General features: G+C 31.7%; 3 protein-coding genes and 1 long non-coding RNA gene across 10 annotated transcripts in view; 1 reads left to right on the plus strand and 3 right to left on the minus strand.

Moving 5' to 3' along the window:
* The window catches only part of HOXC4 (homeobox C4), a 132,916-nt gene that overhangs the window by 81,867 nt on the left and 32,862 nt on the right, over positions 1-18,187 (minus strand). The gene's annotated exons all lie outside the window — the stretch shown is intronic.
* Positions 298-15,831, plus strand: LOC128654393 (uncharacterized). 2 transcript variants are annotated; one of them, XR_008401456.1, is made up of 3 exons: positions 298-358; positions 10,768-11,004; positions 15,041-15,831. It is a non-coding gene; the product is annotated as an uncharacterized LOC128654393 (long non-coding RNA). The 2 variants fall into 2 exon arrangements; XR_008401457.1 differs by lacking the exon at positions 298-358 and adding an exon at positions 1,390-1,520.
* On the minus strand, positions 2,986-7,125 carry HOXC5 (homeobox C5). The gene is made up of 2 exons (XM_053708286.1): positions 4,847-7,125; positions 2,986-4,215 (listed from the first exon to the last, which is right to left on the minus strand). Exons 1-2 carry the CDS (start codon positions 5,331-5,333, stop codon positions 4,001-4,003), a joined length of 702 nt encoding a protein of 233 aa, XP_053564261.1. The 5' UTR covers positions 5,334-7,125; the 3' UTR covers positions 2,986-4,000.
* HOXC6 (homeobox C6) lies at positions 7,280-9,522 on the minus strand. Its single transcript, XM_053708285.1, has 2 exons — positions 9,056-9,522; positions 7,280-8,324 (listed from the first exon to the last, which is right to left on the minus strand). Exons 1-2 carry the CDS (start codon positions 9,453-9,455, stop codon positions 7,996-7,998), a joined length of 729 nt encoding a protein of 242 aa, XP_053564260.1. The 5' UTR covers positions 9,456-9,522; the 3' UTR covers positions 7,280-7,995.

Here is an 18,187-nt window from a genome sequence, read left to right on the forward strand (position 1 = left end):
TGTCTAGCTATAAGTAACTGTGTGTGTGTGTATAGATGTCTAGCTATAAGTGTGTGTGTGGATGTCTAGCTATATGTAAATGTGTGTGTACATTTTTGGATATAAGTAACTATGTGTGTAAACATGTTTAGATACCATTGTGAGTGTGTGTATACAGTTCTGTGCTCTGCTAAGGTAATTATACAATAATGCAACTTATTCCTTTGATGTGAATTTGGCCCGAATCCATGTAGAAATATCCAAAGTATTTACAACAGGCATCAAAAAGAAAAAAAACTTGTTTTGAGCTCAGTTGAGCACTCAGAGCGCACCTGAAACATTGCTGTATAACAAGAGGCAGTCAGTAATCCGGCACCGGGTAAGCCAGTTCTTTTCTCAATAAACTATTTAACTACCTAGAGCAGCCCTCTTCTTGCACTCGCTGCTAACAGTGGCTTTTAGACTCTGAGAACAAATGCTGTCTCCCTGGTATATTGTAACATCAAAAACTTAAACTGACCACAATTCACTAAGGAATATAATACAAAATACTTCATCATCTATTCTATTCGATTATTTAAATATATATATAAGAAAAAAGTCCTCTCTCCCCCCCCCCCTCTCTGTCTCTCTCTCTCTCTCTCTCTCTCTCTCTCTCTCTCTCTTTCTCTCTCTCCCACACCTGTCAAGTAGGAATCCATACCAAGTACAGTAGACTAAAATTTACAGAGCTCTAGGTGATTAACTCTCTGTGACTGCGCATGCACTTGCACAAACTTTTCTTAAAGTCCACAAACTTTTACATATCACCTCTGTACTGAACTTCAGCAAATCAAATCAGTGCAGTAAATCATCTCAACAAAACCGCAAGCAAATTCAGAAAGGTTTTAGCCACAACTATCTCTCTCTTCAGAAAAAAAAAGAATGTTTCTATTTATTTTCACAATGCAGAAAAAAAAATATTGATAGGTCTATGCAAAATTTGAATGGGGTTTGAAAACAAGCTCAGAAAATATGAAAGGGCCACTGCTATCTCCCATAAGTAGTTACATACAATTATATGTTAGCATTAATTTCACCTGTAAAGATTAGAGAGAAAGAAATAGAAACTTACTCCATTTGCTTAAGGTCCTTATGGCTGATGAGCTGTAGGAGCTTTCTGAAGGCGACGTATTCCACACACTAACTGCCTTGTCCCACTGTCCCTGCATTAAAGAGCCCTAGCAGCTGCGATGGTGGACAGTTAAGATTATATATGATGTAAATACATTGTAGCTTTGTCAGCTCCCCCAAACCATAAAACTTAGTTTAATGACATCACGTGTTCCAGGAGAGCCATTCAGGGCCTTTCCTTAGGGCCATCCACATAAATAACCTTCAAAAGTTTTAAACTACTAAATTCACAAAGAAGCCTGGAGTATTTGTCCTAATGTTCTCTCTTTAACTAAAAGCACTGGTCCTCAAAGAAATGGATCCCATAGTTTTATACATATTTTTTAGATTACTTTACTAATATAGGGATCACAATTATGGAAGGAAAGGTAAGTCCTTGTGTGGCTTTTTTTTCTCCTTAATCGTTTGTGATTTTTTTTTTACACGTCTGAGAAATGAACCAGGAAGTTGCACTTTGTATGAACTCGCAGTAATGCCTTGTTAATTCACATTTATTATTGAATGCATAGACTAGGAAAATAGGTCTCTGTGATAGCATAGATAGTGCAGGTGGACACTAAGGTAAGTTAGCTCACAGTGTTTTCTGTTTAATATATTTCCAGTTTAACTAGAAATATTAACTTTAGACAATTTATCACATAAAAACTTGAACCTTAATATTAAATGATGATCATTTCACAATGTAACAATACTAGATCACTATAGATGAGTGATGTTTGACAGTAGTTTATAGGATTATAGTTACATTTTTCTGCTTGCAGATTCAGAAGGGAAATGATGTTGAAAGTTATGGTAAATGGGATGATGACGTCACCATGGTTGAGTTGGTGCATTTGGAGGATATAAAATGTCCTAAATAGTCTAGGTTTGGTGTAATATTAATTAATAAAAACCATATAATAATTTCAGGTTGGCCACAAATTATATTATGCTTGATATGTAAACAAGTATTTGTTTAGACAAATTCTGATAGATAAGATGTATCTTCAAAGGAACTTTTGGCTCCCAATATCAGGAAGCTACTCTTTTGTCTACAAAGTATAACGGAAGTGTTATAAAGTTTTATGGCTCTACTAACTTAATCGAAGCATCTGTCCTTACTGTAAATAGTTCTCAGGCCAGATCACAGATAACAAGAAGATGGGATGATTTTCTCAGAAGTTTTTCAAGCAATACCAGAGTTACATTTTACACATCAAAGACAAAAAGGAGCAATTTTATTGTTGTTGTTTTTTTTTTTTTTTTTTAATATTCAGAACAAAACTACTGTGCAGATCACAGTTTTGGTAAGAGTCTGTGGATAACTGATCTTCAGATTGAACTTTTAAGGTATGTCTTTAATTTGCTAAGATTTCAGTTAGTATTTTTTTAAAAACTTAAATGTTTATTTGGTTTTGATTTGCTTTTATGTGAATTTAAGGCGCAACCAATCTCGTACTGTAATGGATTCTATAATGAAGTTAAACTAAATTCAAATATTATATTGAAAGGTTATATGACCTCAATAGCAGATCCAGTGTAGGAAAGAAACTGAAAATAATTCATTCAACTCTCCTAACGTAAAATAAATGACACTGTATATTTTAAATCCAAATTTAAATGCAACATTGTATATGCATCTTAATTATATTTACTACTAATAAAATAATATAGTATATTGTAGGTCTAAACTAGCACTTCCTTCACCTACTTTAATTAATTTAGTTATTGTGAACAGGTTAATTAGAAGATAGCAGACACTTTAACCAAAATCCAAATCATTCCGATTAAAATATCACACACATCAGACTTTGCTATACAATAATAAATATATGGAACAGGATAGCCTCATAGTACTTCTTATATTATTTGTTGTTTATTCAATATGACAAAATATAGGTTTCATGATTTATCACATATGAAATTGCAACCAATAAATATATGACGTACATTTTCGGATAAAACTGGCTAAAATGATTATATTAAAACAATGTACAAATTGGTTTATACACTTCAGCATTAATTACGAAAATAATAAGTTACACAATAAAACAAGTTCAGTGGATTGTTTTCCTCCAACAACATGCTTAAAAATGTTGCACACAAACACTTTATAACAAATTATACCAAAGTGTATGAACGAAATCAAGTCGTAGTTATAAAAGAGTGGGTTCAATGTTTGCCCTTATGCAAATTGTTTTTAAAATAAACAAGACATACTATTATGTAACATAAAAAATAACAAAAAACAAACAAACAAATTCACTTCATATTTGTGTCATTTAAAAGACTATACAAGTGCATGAGAAGACAATATGAGAGGTTTGCTGTGAACCATAATTTCCTTATTAACAAATTAACAAGTTTTAGATAGAAATTTCATTTTTTTTTTTTTTGTATTTTCCATATCAAGCTGGTCAGTTAAGTTACGATCCCTATTATTATAAGCACAATATAATACAGCCAAGCTTTCCTGCTCTTTTCAGCCCAGGGACTTAATTAGCATTTTTTTTGCCAAAGAACTTTCTATGACCCTAGACAGCTTGCAAGTCTTAACACAATGCCGCTTGGACAAACATTCTGAGCAGGGAATAACCTTTAGTTTGTCACCTTTAAATAAAATTGGTCAAAATTCAACACTGAATGGACAAAATACAGATCTATACACTATTTTGATTTTAAAAACTAGAATCAGGTGTGCAATTTTTTTAACCTGGGGTATTGGAATATTTAGAAATGACTTAGAACTTATGAAGTCATGTTTGTACCCCCCTGATCCTCCCCCTTTAAGGGAAAAAATGTAAGTTTAAGTTTAGTAAGTAGCTTTCATAAAACTAAGTTTTATCTATTGCTTTAGACATTTGCCTTGTTAGATTGAGTCCTTGCTTTTAATTTTAGAATCTTTCTTCCATTTCATCCTTCGGTTCTGGAACCAGATCTTGATTTGCCTTTCGTTTAAACAGAGGTTATTTGCTATCTCAATGCGCCTCCTGCGAGTCAGGTATCTGTTAAAATGAAACTCTTTTTCCAACTCCAAGGTTTGGTACCGAGTGTAGCTTGTCCGGGACCGTTTGCCGTCGGTTTCTAGAAACAAAAGGGTAGGGTGACTTTTAGCTTAAAGCTTAAAAAAAGAAAAAGTATGCGTATATATAAATATATATATATATATACACACACAAACATTAAAATAAATGGATGCATATTTATTATAGTACTGCACAAGTTATATTTATTTCCATAGACAATTAATGACTGGATGTTACTATTGCAAATTTTAGAAATACAGTTTAAATAATTCCCACATTAAAAAAAATAAAATACATATATATATAAATATATACAATACATGTTGTTGTTTTATTATTACTTTATTTTAATTATATACACCGGCTAGTAAGCTTAATATGATCCCCAGTTAGACGAAAACAGTAAATAATACTACATTAAAAACTTTTATTTTTCTTTTCTTTTTTTGCTCCCCCTCTTCAAAAATGGAATTATAGTCTTTTCTACACGTTTTGTTCCTATGATCCAATTATGTTGTCATAAATTTGGGCGTCTATAGCCTCTAAGCCTTTTAGTGGACAGTTTTACGAGCAATTGATGCCTTAGTCGTAAAATTTACGACCTCAGTTTTTTTTATTATTTGCCCCGTATGGCCTATAAAAACCAATGCAAAACCCTATGAAACAAAATCATGAGGAACAGAGTTTACCATGGCTCATGTGTAGTTTGGTCATCCAGGGATATATTTGTGGTGGTTGTTGATGCTGCTGCTGCTGTTGTTGTTGTGGTGGTTGCTGTTGCTGAACTCCTTGCGGAGTTGTTTGCACCGGCTCAGCTTTGATGTTCTCAATCCCCTTAGATCTGTCCTCCAGCGATGTGCTCCCAGGTTTCTGACTGTAAATCCCAGGGCTCAGGGCACTCTGCTCCCCTCTGCCCAGGCTATGTCCTGAAGAGCCCATTACTGTACAGGAAGGCCGCTCAGCAGAGTTGGGAGTGGGGTTTGAAGGCATGTCCAGACCGTTCAGAGAGTTAGAGGAACCAGGAGAAGGGAAAGTAATGCTCAAATCCAACCCACTGTAGCAATACCTGGATGACGGAACCTCGGATACAGATCCATAATTCCCATAATTTTGCATGGAATAGGCAGGAACATTTTGACTTTGCTTATAGAATGAATTGGCTACGTACGAACTCATTGCTGATTATTGTTATTATTTTGTACCCTTTGATTATGCTTGATTTGTGGCCCTTTGAAGTTCAGGGGTTTTGTTCTCTAAAGTGCAGAATTTATAGCTGGGGATTCCTCTTTCTTTATTCTATGTGCTCTGCCCAAATATGGGATGTTTAAATAGAATCACGTGACTCTGTTGGCCAGTCATAAATTTGGCTTGATGACCCCAGGAGGTTATTGATGGAAGCCTGTGAAACGTATCTGATATGTTGGCAGAACAAACTGAAGGCCCCAAGACGGAAAATGAGACAATGAGACCACAGCGTCACCTGGTGCCAAGAGCGCGGTATGGCGTCTTAGTTTTGGCCTCACCACCATTAATGGGATAGGTCAATGGATAAGAAATATTTAGATATTTAATTACACCTTTAATACCCCCAGCTAATAAAAATAAATTGTTGGTGCTTTATTGAACGTTGTAGTCTGATGGATAATGTATGTCCCCAAAGCCTGTTTATATTAAATTACTGTGATACCCCAAATAGTAATTGAACTGTCCTTTTCACCTATGGTCACCCAAATGGCTTATTAATAAATATTTTGATATTCCCAAGAAATTGTTTATGTCTTAATTACTTATACATTTCCCTAATTACTGCATAATTAACTACAATGACCCTCTCTGCATATTTACCGTTCTGCGGTTCTTCTTAAAATAGGTTTTGGTAATTAAACATAATAAACTATATTTCGATGACTTGCAGTGATATTTATATATAGACAAGATCTGATAAGGGTAGCGCACGTGTCTGATCTACAAACCAGATTTGGGTCTGTCTTTGTTCAGCATTTCTTGCCTGTTCGCTAAAATGCAGATGTGTTATCTGCCAAACATCTCGTAAACATTCGTGTTCAATAAATGTTTGTGTTTTTGATCATGGCAGCGAAAGCAGTGGTGTCTGTTTTTTTGGGGGTTTTTTTTGTGTGTGCTTGAAAGATCACAGGTCCCGATACCATACTTTATTTAAAAAATAAGAATATTGTATTTTAGTGATGTCACACCTTCCACCAGGTATTGGTGCACAAAACTTATCTGGATGAATCAGATTGCTAAATAACTTGCCACATTTAGGTAAATACTTCGCAACTATTAATACTGTGTTCAGTTTGATATTTTTGCTTTTTTTACAGCTTATTTATAGTTTTTAAAAGTTTTTTTTCTCTAGTTATCCCATTGCTGGAGTTTTTGATTTGTAATAAATTTTCTCTGATCAAATTTACATTAAACATTAAAAACTACACATGTCTATCAAATTTACATAAAATATGAAATAGAACATATGTCTACCTGGGTGAAATTAGTTTCAATCCATCTTCCATATTATATATATTTAAATTTTATTATGTTTGATTTGATTGGGGCACATACTATATCTTGACACAAGCGATTTGTGGAGTATTTACTATTATTTTTGTAACTCTAAATAACTATGATAGAATTTTGACTGATCAAGAGACTTTGTTCAATATTTAAAACTGATATTCACTATGATATTTTTGTGGTCAGGCAAAATGTGTAATATTAAACAAAATTCATAATGTGGCGTGATAGTTATATATACTTTATGATGTATATTTAGTGCGCTACCGTAATATATTGTATTGTATTATAGGTGGACATTGCACATTTTCATGATAGTGTGATTTATGAGTATTCTTGGGTTTGTTTCTATATATATATAACATATTTATTCACTTTTTTGGATTATAGTGAAAGTCTGGGGGTAAAAAACAAAACACTCAATAAAAGTACAGTATGTGATTAGGAAGTTGACAACAAAAAGTGAAAAGAAATGTTTAGCTACTACTGTGAATTTGTGAGTTTCTGGAGGGTCATAGAAAGGTAAAATTTGCATTTAAAAAAAATAGATGGGTCACAATATTGTACAAGGAATATAATACAAATAAGCATTAAAAATAATATCGATTTTATTAAATACTTAACAGATTGTCCATAGGACGTGATTTTTATACATAATAAGTGAAACACAAGATGGAACATTTTTTTCTACAACTAAGAAACTTCATTTACTTGCTAATATTGAACATTGCAGTGCTAAAAAGAAATATAAATACTGACATCACGGACACAATAAAAATAAGTTTCACACATTAACTGTCACAGTATGTAATATGGAATATGATCCAAAGTGTCATTTTAAATACAGTCAGGCTATTCTCGGGGAGAAATGCAATAGTACATGGCCACGGCTTACAGGGAAGGGGTCTCTGAGCAGATTTTGGGATTTGCTTGAGTTTCTTGACATTAAATTTGTACATGGTCCATCCCAAACACACAAACACAGGCAAAGTCTTTCAGGGGGATTTGTCCCTTTGTTTGCAGGCAATGTTTGTTTACAAGGAAATGTGTGACTCTGAAACACAGTTTTTATTCAAGATAAATGAATAATATGACCTACAGCCTGAAAACCCTACGCAAGCTGTCAATCTGTAAGGTGCCTCTCGCTCACTGGATAGTCCACATTTGTCTCTACATAGAAGTGTGTATCATTTTATATCTTTTTGTTGCTTTCTCTGATGCAGCCAGTCCAAATCAATGTTCTCAGCTCGGGGGAGGAGGTGATGTAGGTTATAGTGAGAGTGGAATTTGTGATGGGAATCCCCATTCACTCTTTGGGCTGTTCCTCTATATCTTCTCGCTTCTCTTCCTTCCCCCCGGCCAGGCTGTCAGCAGCTGCCCCATTGCTCCCAGACAGGGTAGAAGTCAGGTTACTTTCTTTTTTCCATTTCATCCTCCTGTTCTGAAACCAGATTTTTATTTGACGCTCTGTTAAACAAAGTGCGTTGGCGATCTCAATCCTTCTGCGTCTGGTCAGATAACGATTGAAATGAAATTCTTTCTCCAGCTCCAGGGTTTGGTAACGGGAGTAGATCTGGCGACCTCTTCTTCTGTCTGTTCCATACCCAACTCCTAGAGAACCAGACACAAGACAAACTGAAAATAATTAGTGAGAAAACATGCAATTGCCTACCTACCTACATAACAACTACCTACCTACATAACTACTACCTACCTACCTACATAACTACTACCTACATAGCTACCTATCCCGTTTGACTCTACTTTTTTGCCCTACTGCCCAAAATTCGTGAGTCAAAAATCCACCCATGCTATGGGGACATCAGATCCCTTGTAAAAGCCAAATTAGATCCAATTAATTATATGATACAATTATCTAGATTTCAACATTAATATGTATTGATATAATTAATTAAAATTGATTGGGCTTTACTCTTAATGTAATAAACACAATTAAACTAAACATTTATTAATACATGTGAAACGTCCTATAATAAATCGTCTTCATTCTTTAAAAAAAAAAAAAAAAATCCCTTATCCATTTATCATTTAAAGTTATTCCCTCCCACCCCAAAAAAAGTATTTTATTAAACTATTTTCCCTAAAAATAATAATAATAACAAACCTTGTTGAACTCTATAACATATATTTTGCACTTTCAAAGTCTTTTAATTAGAATAAACATAACAAGCCATATTTGCTTGCAACAACTTAACAAATAAAAGGCCTATAACGGCAACTGTGAAAGGAGCTACTTTATTGCTTTTATGGGGCCATAAAAAAGGAGCTGAGCCTGTTCTGCTAGGGAGATGATCGTAAAGACGGTTCAGTTTATTTAATTTATATCTCCAAGCTGTAAAACTTACCACTGTGGGAGTTCATGCGCTGCATCCAAGGATAGATCTGAATGCTGGTTTTCTGTTCCTGGACATTGGTTCTGTTTTGGTCACTGTTAAAATCCTGTGCAATTGAAGACTGTGTATTGTGTCCCATTGAATTCTGCCTGCAGCTAGTAAGCATGTCCTTTTCTTGGTAAAAGGCATTAGATCCATACTCATAGGGGCCCCGGCTGGAGCTAAATACAACATTATCTTGCGGTGTATAGAATGGAGAAGAGTAAATCCTATTTTGAGCAACCGCTGCTCCATAAGTGGAAAAATGCCTAACAGGGTCATAGGCAGTTGAATTAAGGGCCACATTTGGGATAACATCTTGGCCACTGGCTAAATGGCAGGATAAAGAGGGGTTAGTGAAATACGAATTCATATCTTCTCCTTTACCTGCCTGTAAGATTTCTTTAATATTTATTTCTGTCTCCAGTTTGTAGTCTGAACTAGATTGTTATAGGGACGGCTCCACTCCAGGACAGACAAAATGACAAAGTCAGCTGACCTACTTGTAGCCAATAGGAAGCGAGATGTCAAGAAAGGAAAAAATTGGTTTTTGCTTGTGTTGATTCCCTAGTTGAAAGTATACATTCAAAGTAAGACTTGGAATTAGATATGTAAAATTAGTTTGGAGAAAAAAAAAACTAACTGTATGTTGGGACTTAGTCTCTAGAGAACAGAGAAGCTATATTCCAATTAGATTTTCTCAAATAGATTTTCATTTTCTTCTTAATATAAGCAAATATATGCAACATCAACTGGAATTTAGCAAAGAGTTAAACCTAACACCCACCCACACAGACTTATGTATATGCAGATAGAAATAATGATATTTAAATATATACATAAATATGTAAGCATTTATATATAGATGTGGTCATTTATGTATTTACATATCAGATCTATACATGCTTTTGCAAATATGTAATTATATGATACAAGTTGTTTATTTTCTTTAAATGTATTAATTATTAAATATATATTGCTATACAATAATAAGAACTCATTTATTAAATCATATCTACAGAGATATTCTACAATTTATAATCGTTATTTTTATTTAATGGTGAAACAATTTAATGTAATTATGTTCTCTTGATATTTTCCTGAATATTAAAAGACACGGTGCAACAAATATTTAATAAAGATCTTTAAACCATCAATATGATGCATTATGGAATATAAACGTATTTTATATGTCTTAAAGGTAAATACAAATCGTAATATTATAATTATTATAGTTTATATATATATAGAATTTATTATTTTTACGTTTATTGGCAAATTAAGGACTGATTACATTTACATCATAAAAAATGATATTATGTGTATAATAATTACAAAAAAATCATTGAAAAATTGTAAATTTACTCGAGCAAAGGTCACACTTTGTAATTGTTTAGATCTGTTTATGTCACACATAATCCAAAATCACCTTCCTTATTAGTTCCTTGCATCTTTCTACTTAAACTATCTTTTAACTGCAATAAAAAAAGAAAAACACTCGGATATCAACCTTAATGAAATGATTTGAGTTTAGAATGGAACGACCTCGGTTGTAAAGGGGGGCACAGATTAGAAACATAATTTACAGCACCCTACATTGTTGCTGTTGTATGATGTGCAGATTTCTCACTCCCAATTCTTAAAAGTCACTGTTTGTGAAAGTTAAAAAAGCAATATTTTTTCAGGGTTGAGGAGAAACCCGGATGCTGAAGGATTTTACGATCTTTTTCCTGTGAGCAACAAAGCAAAGTACTGGCAATAAAACCATAAAGATGAGAACAGACGAAAAAGGGTCGTTTATTGCCCTAGCATAACACTAGCAGCATTCCCTCGAGTGCAACCAACAAAAAATAAAGTTTATACCAAAATAAAGAGACCATTTGAGGCTGGAATTGCACATCCAGTGTGTGGGACACATATATGTAAGTAAAGCAGAAACCTGGTGTTATAGGTAGCTTATTGCAAGTTTTCCTGATATACAGATGTCTTTGGTGTAAATGTCATTTCATCTGTAGTGTAGTATGTCTGCATTTGTTGTTGTAATGCAAATTTGTTTACCGACCTGATTTGTACTTTGCACTGCATTACAATATACAAGAATATGCCTGCTACTGGTAATGATGTGTATACTCACACAGTGTGCTTCACATGAGTTCTCTTTATATATATATATATATATATATATATATATATATATATATATATATATATATATATATATATATATATATATATATATATATATATATATATATATATACACATATATATATACTCACACACAATATATATATATACATACACACACATAAATAAATATATATATACGCACACACACATTGGTATATATATATATATATTTGTGTGTGTGTTTCTGTGTGCGTGCGTTTTTGTTCTTGTACACGTTGTATATATATATATATATATATATATATATATATATATATATATATATATATATATATATATATATATATATAGTAAATGTCTATATTTCTGTACCTCTAAATGTTTGTAATTAGTTCTCTGTTTTGTTCTTCAATTCTTCACTTCCTTTAGAATATTATATATATATATTTATATATATATATATATATATATATATATATATATATATATATATATATATATATATATATATATATATATATATATATATTATATCTAAATTCTACAGGCACAAATGCATATATCATTTATCAGAAATCGGTATATGCATGGCATGTCACTGATTGTATATGTATTTATGAGGTTATTTCATTTGGAATGTGCTTTAGTGCCTTTAAAGCCTTGGTTATAAGGCCATAAAATCGTTTGATTTCTTTTAACAACTCTTATTCCATTGGCCACTTATCGGCTTATCAGCTATTTATTGTACATAGCCATTGGAATATGGGAGAAATCCAAAAGGGCCCTAGCCGCCTGGCTTCCATTCATCATGGTTATTAAACTAAAAAAAGGATATTTTCCTAGGTATCTATCCAAAATACTCTTCCTTAACTACATTTACTTGTCAAACTTTGTGTTGTGTTTTTTTGTTTAAGCATGGTGGATAATTTTGGGGTAAGGGAATAGTATTTATAGAGACAGATCTGGGTTATAAAAGACCCTTTTTTTTTTTTAGCTGGGAAAGTTAGTGTTTTATTGCAAGTATAAGCAAAGGGCAGCCCTTAAAGCACTGGTCGATTTATGGGGAGCAGAAAACCGGCTACCACAAGCAACTTGAAGTAACAAAAGGAAGCTATGGTTTGTGCATTTTCAATACAGCAATTTAGGAATTAAGTTTTACAGCCATAAATTTGCTGGAAGTCGAACCCTTACAGTAAATATATGAAGGCTGATGTGGTGTGCCACGGATAATTTCAGAAATATTTTTTCCAGAACTTATCATTTTGCCAAAAGAAACTGCTATGCTCATGTAGGTAATTGCCTGGAAGGTACACTCTTCAAATGACTCCCAGCACAATTATGTAAGCTCAGCAGAATTTAACAGAACAGATGTTTATGAAACAGCTCCAGTATAGCAAAGAACTGAGTTGTGTGTTTAGCTCTGAATTTCCCCCCAGAGCAGTAACTCTCCTAAGACAAACACTAATATAAGCCTAGAAAATAAAAGAATCCAACAAGAAGAGTTACAGGTAAGATGTTTAGTGCTTTATTATCTATTTTTTTAACATATTCAAGCGTGGTATAACATTACAAATTGAGTGATTTTGCTTTTAGTTCTGTAATTAACGGTCTGATTAGCTGATAGAATATATCGCTACAAAATAATTACCTCCACACACGTGTTTTCTATATCCTTCCCAATTAAGGAGGAAACAAACATTCAGTTTTTATAGCAAGCACAAAGCTTTAGAAATTCAGTTGCCACTGTCAAAAGTGTATTTCATCTCTTAAATAGAGTTATTTTTGGCTTTTTTTTGTATCAGCAAACAACTGGAAATGATTATTGGCTTTATGGATAATTTTAAAACACCAACCAACATCAAGCTGTCTCATAAACACGTTGCCCTATGCAAGGACTGATAAAAGGATTTAATGCTACCGTGTATAATAGTAGATCAGAAGTAAACGTATTTAAAGAGAAAACAAATTATGATAGGACTATACATATTAGTCTTATAAATACTTACAATATGTACGTGCATCTAATTTGTGCTTATATAAAAATATGGTTACTCAATGTGTGTGTGTATCCCTATGACTATAGTAAGTAATTTTTAAACACATACTGCCTGCAATTGTAAATGAAAGACAGACACACAAAGTTACACATGTATATATAGAGACACACATACACACATACACACACACACATACACACATACACACACACACATACACATACACACATACACACACATACACACACACACATACACACATACACACACACACATACACATACACACATACACACACACATACACACACGAGTAAATATGTCTATGTATTTATGCATACACCTTTCTCATTGCATATGTAAGGTATGCACACACATATATACACACATGTGTATATACACAGACACAAATTAAAACAAACATTCCTTACATATAGACACAGACAGATATATGTGTATGCTATTAATACTGTGAAACAATCTGTGTAATTAATACTGAGCTGTGTTGTTGGACTTCACATAGTGAGAATATAAAGACTAAGTACCTTTGCTCTTCACCTTTTTAATTTATATTTGTAATTTATTGCTTAACGGAGTTCATACTTTTTATTTATTTATGACCAAACATTGCGTCTAACCAAAGCTAAGCTGTTATGCCATTAAGGATTCAATTTGTTGCATGAGATGCATGATAACTGTCTGGTGATTCTTATTCTCCTAAATAAAATTACATTGTCTTCATCAGAGGCTGATTTGGTCACTTTCTATCTGGGTTCTTGGACGATCAGGATTAATATGGTCCGGTATTACAGCCTTACAGGCAGGGTTTCCAGATGCATAAAATATAAAACAATACATTCTGATTGATTTACTGCTATATTTTTTTTTTATTTAATCTTCTTAAGTGTGTTCTGCTATAGCATAAGAGGTTTCTTTTCTGGTAATTGTTCAAAATCATACAAAACAATGTTATAACCACTAATGTATATTTAAAAGGGATCATTTATATAAAGAAGCACTTTAACACTTCAGAAAATATGTTTGTTCACATGCTGTTGATTGTAACACACTTTCCTAATCGTAACCACACACACACACACTATATATATGTATATATATATATATATATATATATATATATATATATATAGATATAGATATAGATATATATATATATATATATATATATATATATATATATATATATATATATATATATATATAGATATAGATATATATATACATATATACATACACACATATAGATAGATAGTATAAACTCACGGAGATTAATAAACCATATACCTATATAATCTAAATAATATTAGAATATAGTTATCTATGCAATCTAATTCTATCAAGAAATAAAAGCTAAATCTTCTAAAAAAAAAAAAAACTGAATAAAGTTAAGCAACATATATATATATATAAACATGATGATAATATAATTAGTTTAAAAAAAGGAAATTGATTTTAAATACCAATAAATGAAACACCACTAAATAAAGTTAGTAATAATATTAGTTTATATATTACAAAATATGAGGAAGTTAATATTTTCACACAAAGAAATTCAAAAATAAATATTTTTTTAATAAAACAGATTAGAGTTTATTTTATGCCATTAATACTAAGAAAGTGTTTGTCATGAGTTGCTGACTTTTTGTTAGGCATTAAAATTAAGAAACTTGAAAATAAAAAAATCAAATACAACAAACTTTGTTTCAACATATTTAACATAACTTATTATTTATTTGGTTTAGTTATTAAAATATACAACTGTATCTTTTTGGGGAGTATATTAAAATGACATAATTTATATTTTTTTGTAGACTAAGAAGATTTTCACTTGCCATCTGGAAATAAAGTTCTTCAATATCTTTAAAGAACTTCCTGAATTCGGGTACTTCCAAAATATACAAAGGATTATAAAAAGAGATATCTGGAAAACATCGAATATGTGCTTGGGGTGAAAGTACATAGGGTAATTTTCATTGAAGATGTTCAGCACAAAACAACGTCTGCTGTTTTATTTCCGATCTGCTAAAATGATGCTGTGAAAGTTCATATAATATTTGTTGCATTTATAGTTTTAATATGATACACAAAACATCTGAAGTCCTTAAACAATCCGGAGTTTACGACTTTGCTGCTAAACTTGAACCCAATAATACTTTGCATGTGAATGATTTTTTTTTTTTCATACTACATTATATTAGTCACAAGTTAAAAGCAAAAACATTATAACACTTTCAATCCACTTGACTTTACTGAATAGTAACAGCAGCATAAACTAATTGACAAAACGTTATTAAATATAAAAGAAGAAGGTAACCTTACAATGAAAAATTGCATATACATTAACCTTAAGGGACTTTATTCTTATTTACAGTCTTGAAAGCTGCTGTCTCATATCAAATTACATGAAAGATTTATTAAATATTACAACACCACGTTGTCTTGAATAGAGGTCTTCATATTATGCTCCTTACAGTTCAAACACAAGTATTAAAAGTTAAGTACCAACCCTATATTAGTCATTTGTCTTTTATAATGATTTTAAACTTAAATGTGGTCAGACTATTGTGTTCATCTTAAATAAACTATGATTTATGCAAACATATATTGCTGTCTTTGAGTCTTTATTTTTATTTGCATGCAGACTATTAATATCACAAAATTACACTTCCAGAATAAATCCTAAATAATTATAGTTGGCCATCTCTGCCAAGCATTGCATCAGATTTATAAACAGTGAAACACCCCGCTGCAGATGGTTCCTATTACAGTTCCCATATATGTTTCTTGTTTTTTTGTGTTTTAATGCAGCCCTCAAAATATTAGAAAATTAAGCTTTAGCTTATTGGCTGTCAAATAGGACGTCAATGAAATCGGTGGTTTTGGCTCTGACAGCCAAAAAACTAAATGTATTTAATACAAAGTTCTCCTCCATTGGTTAAATTTGTCCAGTTCAGATAAAATATGCTGGCTTAGCAGCATTTGGTCACTTGGTGGCAGTATACAAACAAATAAACAAAGAATGCCCATAAGAATACAACAATATCTCCTTATATTTCACCAGATTGTATTATTATCTCAAATTAATGTACCACATATGAAGCAGAGGTCACCTATAAAGATGAATCTTGTTAGTAACTTATTTTATATGATAAAAAACACAACAAAGAATTATAACATAAGATAGGTGTTTCATTGTCAGTGTAACAGCAAAACATCCATTGAATTTTCAGCTCAGGGGACTTTAGTCCAGTTACCCTTTATAACCTGATCCAATAAATTAGAAAATAAATTTCATATTTTATTGTTTTCATTGGGATTCGTGTACTGGCAATACTGTATTTATAAAACTGCGAACTTAAGTTATAAACTTATTAACAGATTGTAAACAAGGGAGTGAGGAAATGACACTGCCCCATATATTCAGCAGAGAGAAAAATCATGAACACTAAAAATCAGTAACTCGTTTATTTTCTTATTAAGTGAATAGTCATTTAAATAAATACATTGTTATTTTTGGTTTGAGCGTTTTATTGCACATCGAATAAACAAAATGAACAAATACATCGACTCTACATAAAATATTCATGGATACTAATAATATTTAACACGAAATTAGGTTTTCTGTCAGTAAAAATATTTGAAAACGACAATTTCTTATTTACTAAAATACCTCAGCACGTGATCATTTTAAACAAAACAGTTAAACAGTCTCTGTGAAGATATTACATTAGAAGATGAAATAAGAATATAAATCTCAACAGACATCTGTAGAAAAAATACTATCCATGCAAACAGCTTAACCTTATTAAATTACAGAAATATTTGTATTTCTCTTAAAACTGTGCTTAATTTGTACTCCCTTGTTAAAAAAAATGCACATATACTAAATTACATATGTAAACAAACAAATCCAAAAATGTTTTGTTGTAGAATTTTTTTTTTTTTTTTAAAAAGTACTTACTTAGAGAAACCATAGTTGCAATCAAATCATTACTATCAATAAAGAATAAGATTAAATTATCTAAACAAAATTATTTAACTATTACGGTACGTGCTAAATTTTGAAGAGGAAAACAAAATACCATTTGAGTTAATATAGCTTGGTTAGTGTTTTCAATCTGTGTAAGTCACCTTATCTTAGGTTCCAATATACTTTATATTTAATAAAATAAAATTTCTCCTAAATAACTAAAGTTATGCAAACATATGAAATATGAGGTAAATGTGCGTTTATCTGTGTGTCTGTAATGTGTGTGTGTGTATTTTATATGTGTTATGTAAGTTTGTGTGTCTGTAATGTGTGTGTGTATTTTATATGTGTTATGTAAGTTTGTGTGTCTGTAATGTGTGTGTGTATTTTATATGTGTTATGTATGTTTGTGTGTCTGTACTGTGTGTGTGTATTTTATATGTGTTATGTAGGTTTGTGTGTCTGTAATGTGTGTGTATTTTATATGTGTTATGTATGTTTGTGTGTCTGTAATGTGTGTGTGTGTGTGTCTGTAATGTGTGTGTGTATTTTATATGTGTAATGTATATTTGTGTGTCTGTAATGTGTGTGTGTATTTTATATGTGTTATGTATGTTTGTGTGTCTGTAATGTGTGTGTGTATTTTATATGTGTAATGTATATTTGTGTGTCTGTAATGTGTGTGTGTATTTTATATGTGTTATGTATGTTTGTGTGTCTGTAATGTGTGTGTGTATTGTATATGTGTTATGTATGTTTGTGTGTCTGTAATGTGTGTGTGTATTTTATATGTGTAATGTATATTTGTGTGTCTGTAATGTGTGTGTGTATTTTATATGTGTTATGTATGGTTGTGTGTCTGTAATGTGTGTGTGTATTTTATATGTGTTATGTATGTTTGTGTGTCTCCCAGACAAGTACATTTCATGCAGAATTATGCAGTACATCTGCCTATTTTGTTTTGTAACTTTATTTGTCTAATAGACGT

Source organism: Bombina bombina, chromosome 3 (genome assembly GCF_027579735.1).
Source record: "Bombina bombina isolate aBomBom1 chromosome 3, aBomBom1.pri, whole genome shotgun sequence".
NCBI lineage: Eukaryota > Metazoa > Chordata > Amphibia > Anura > Bombinatoridae > Bombina > Bombina bombina.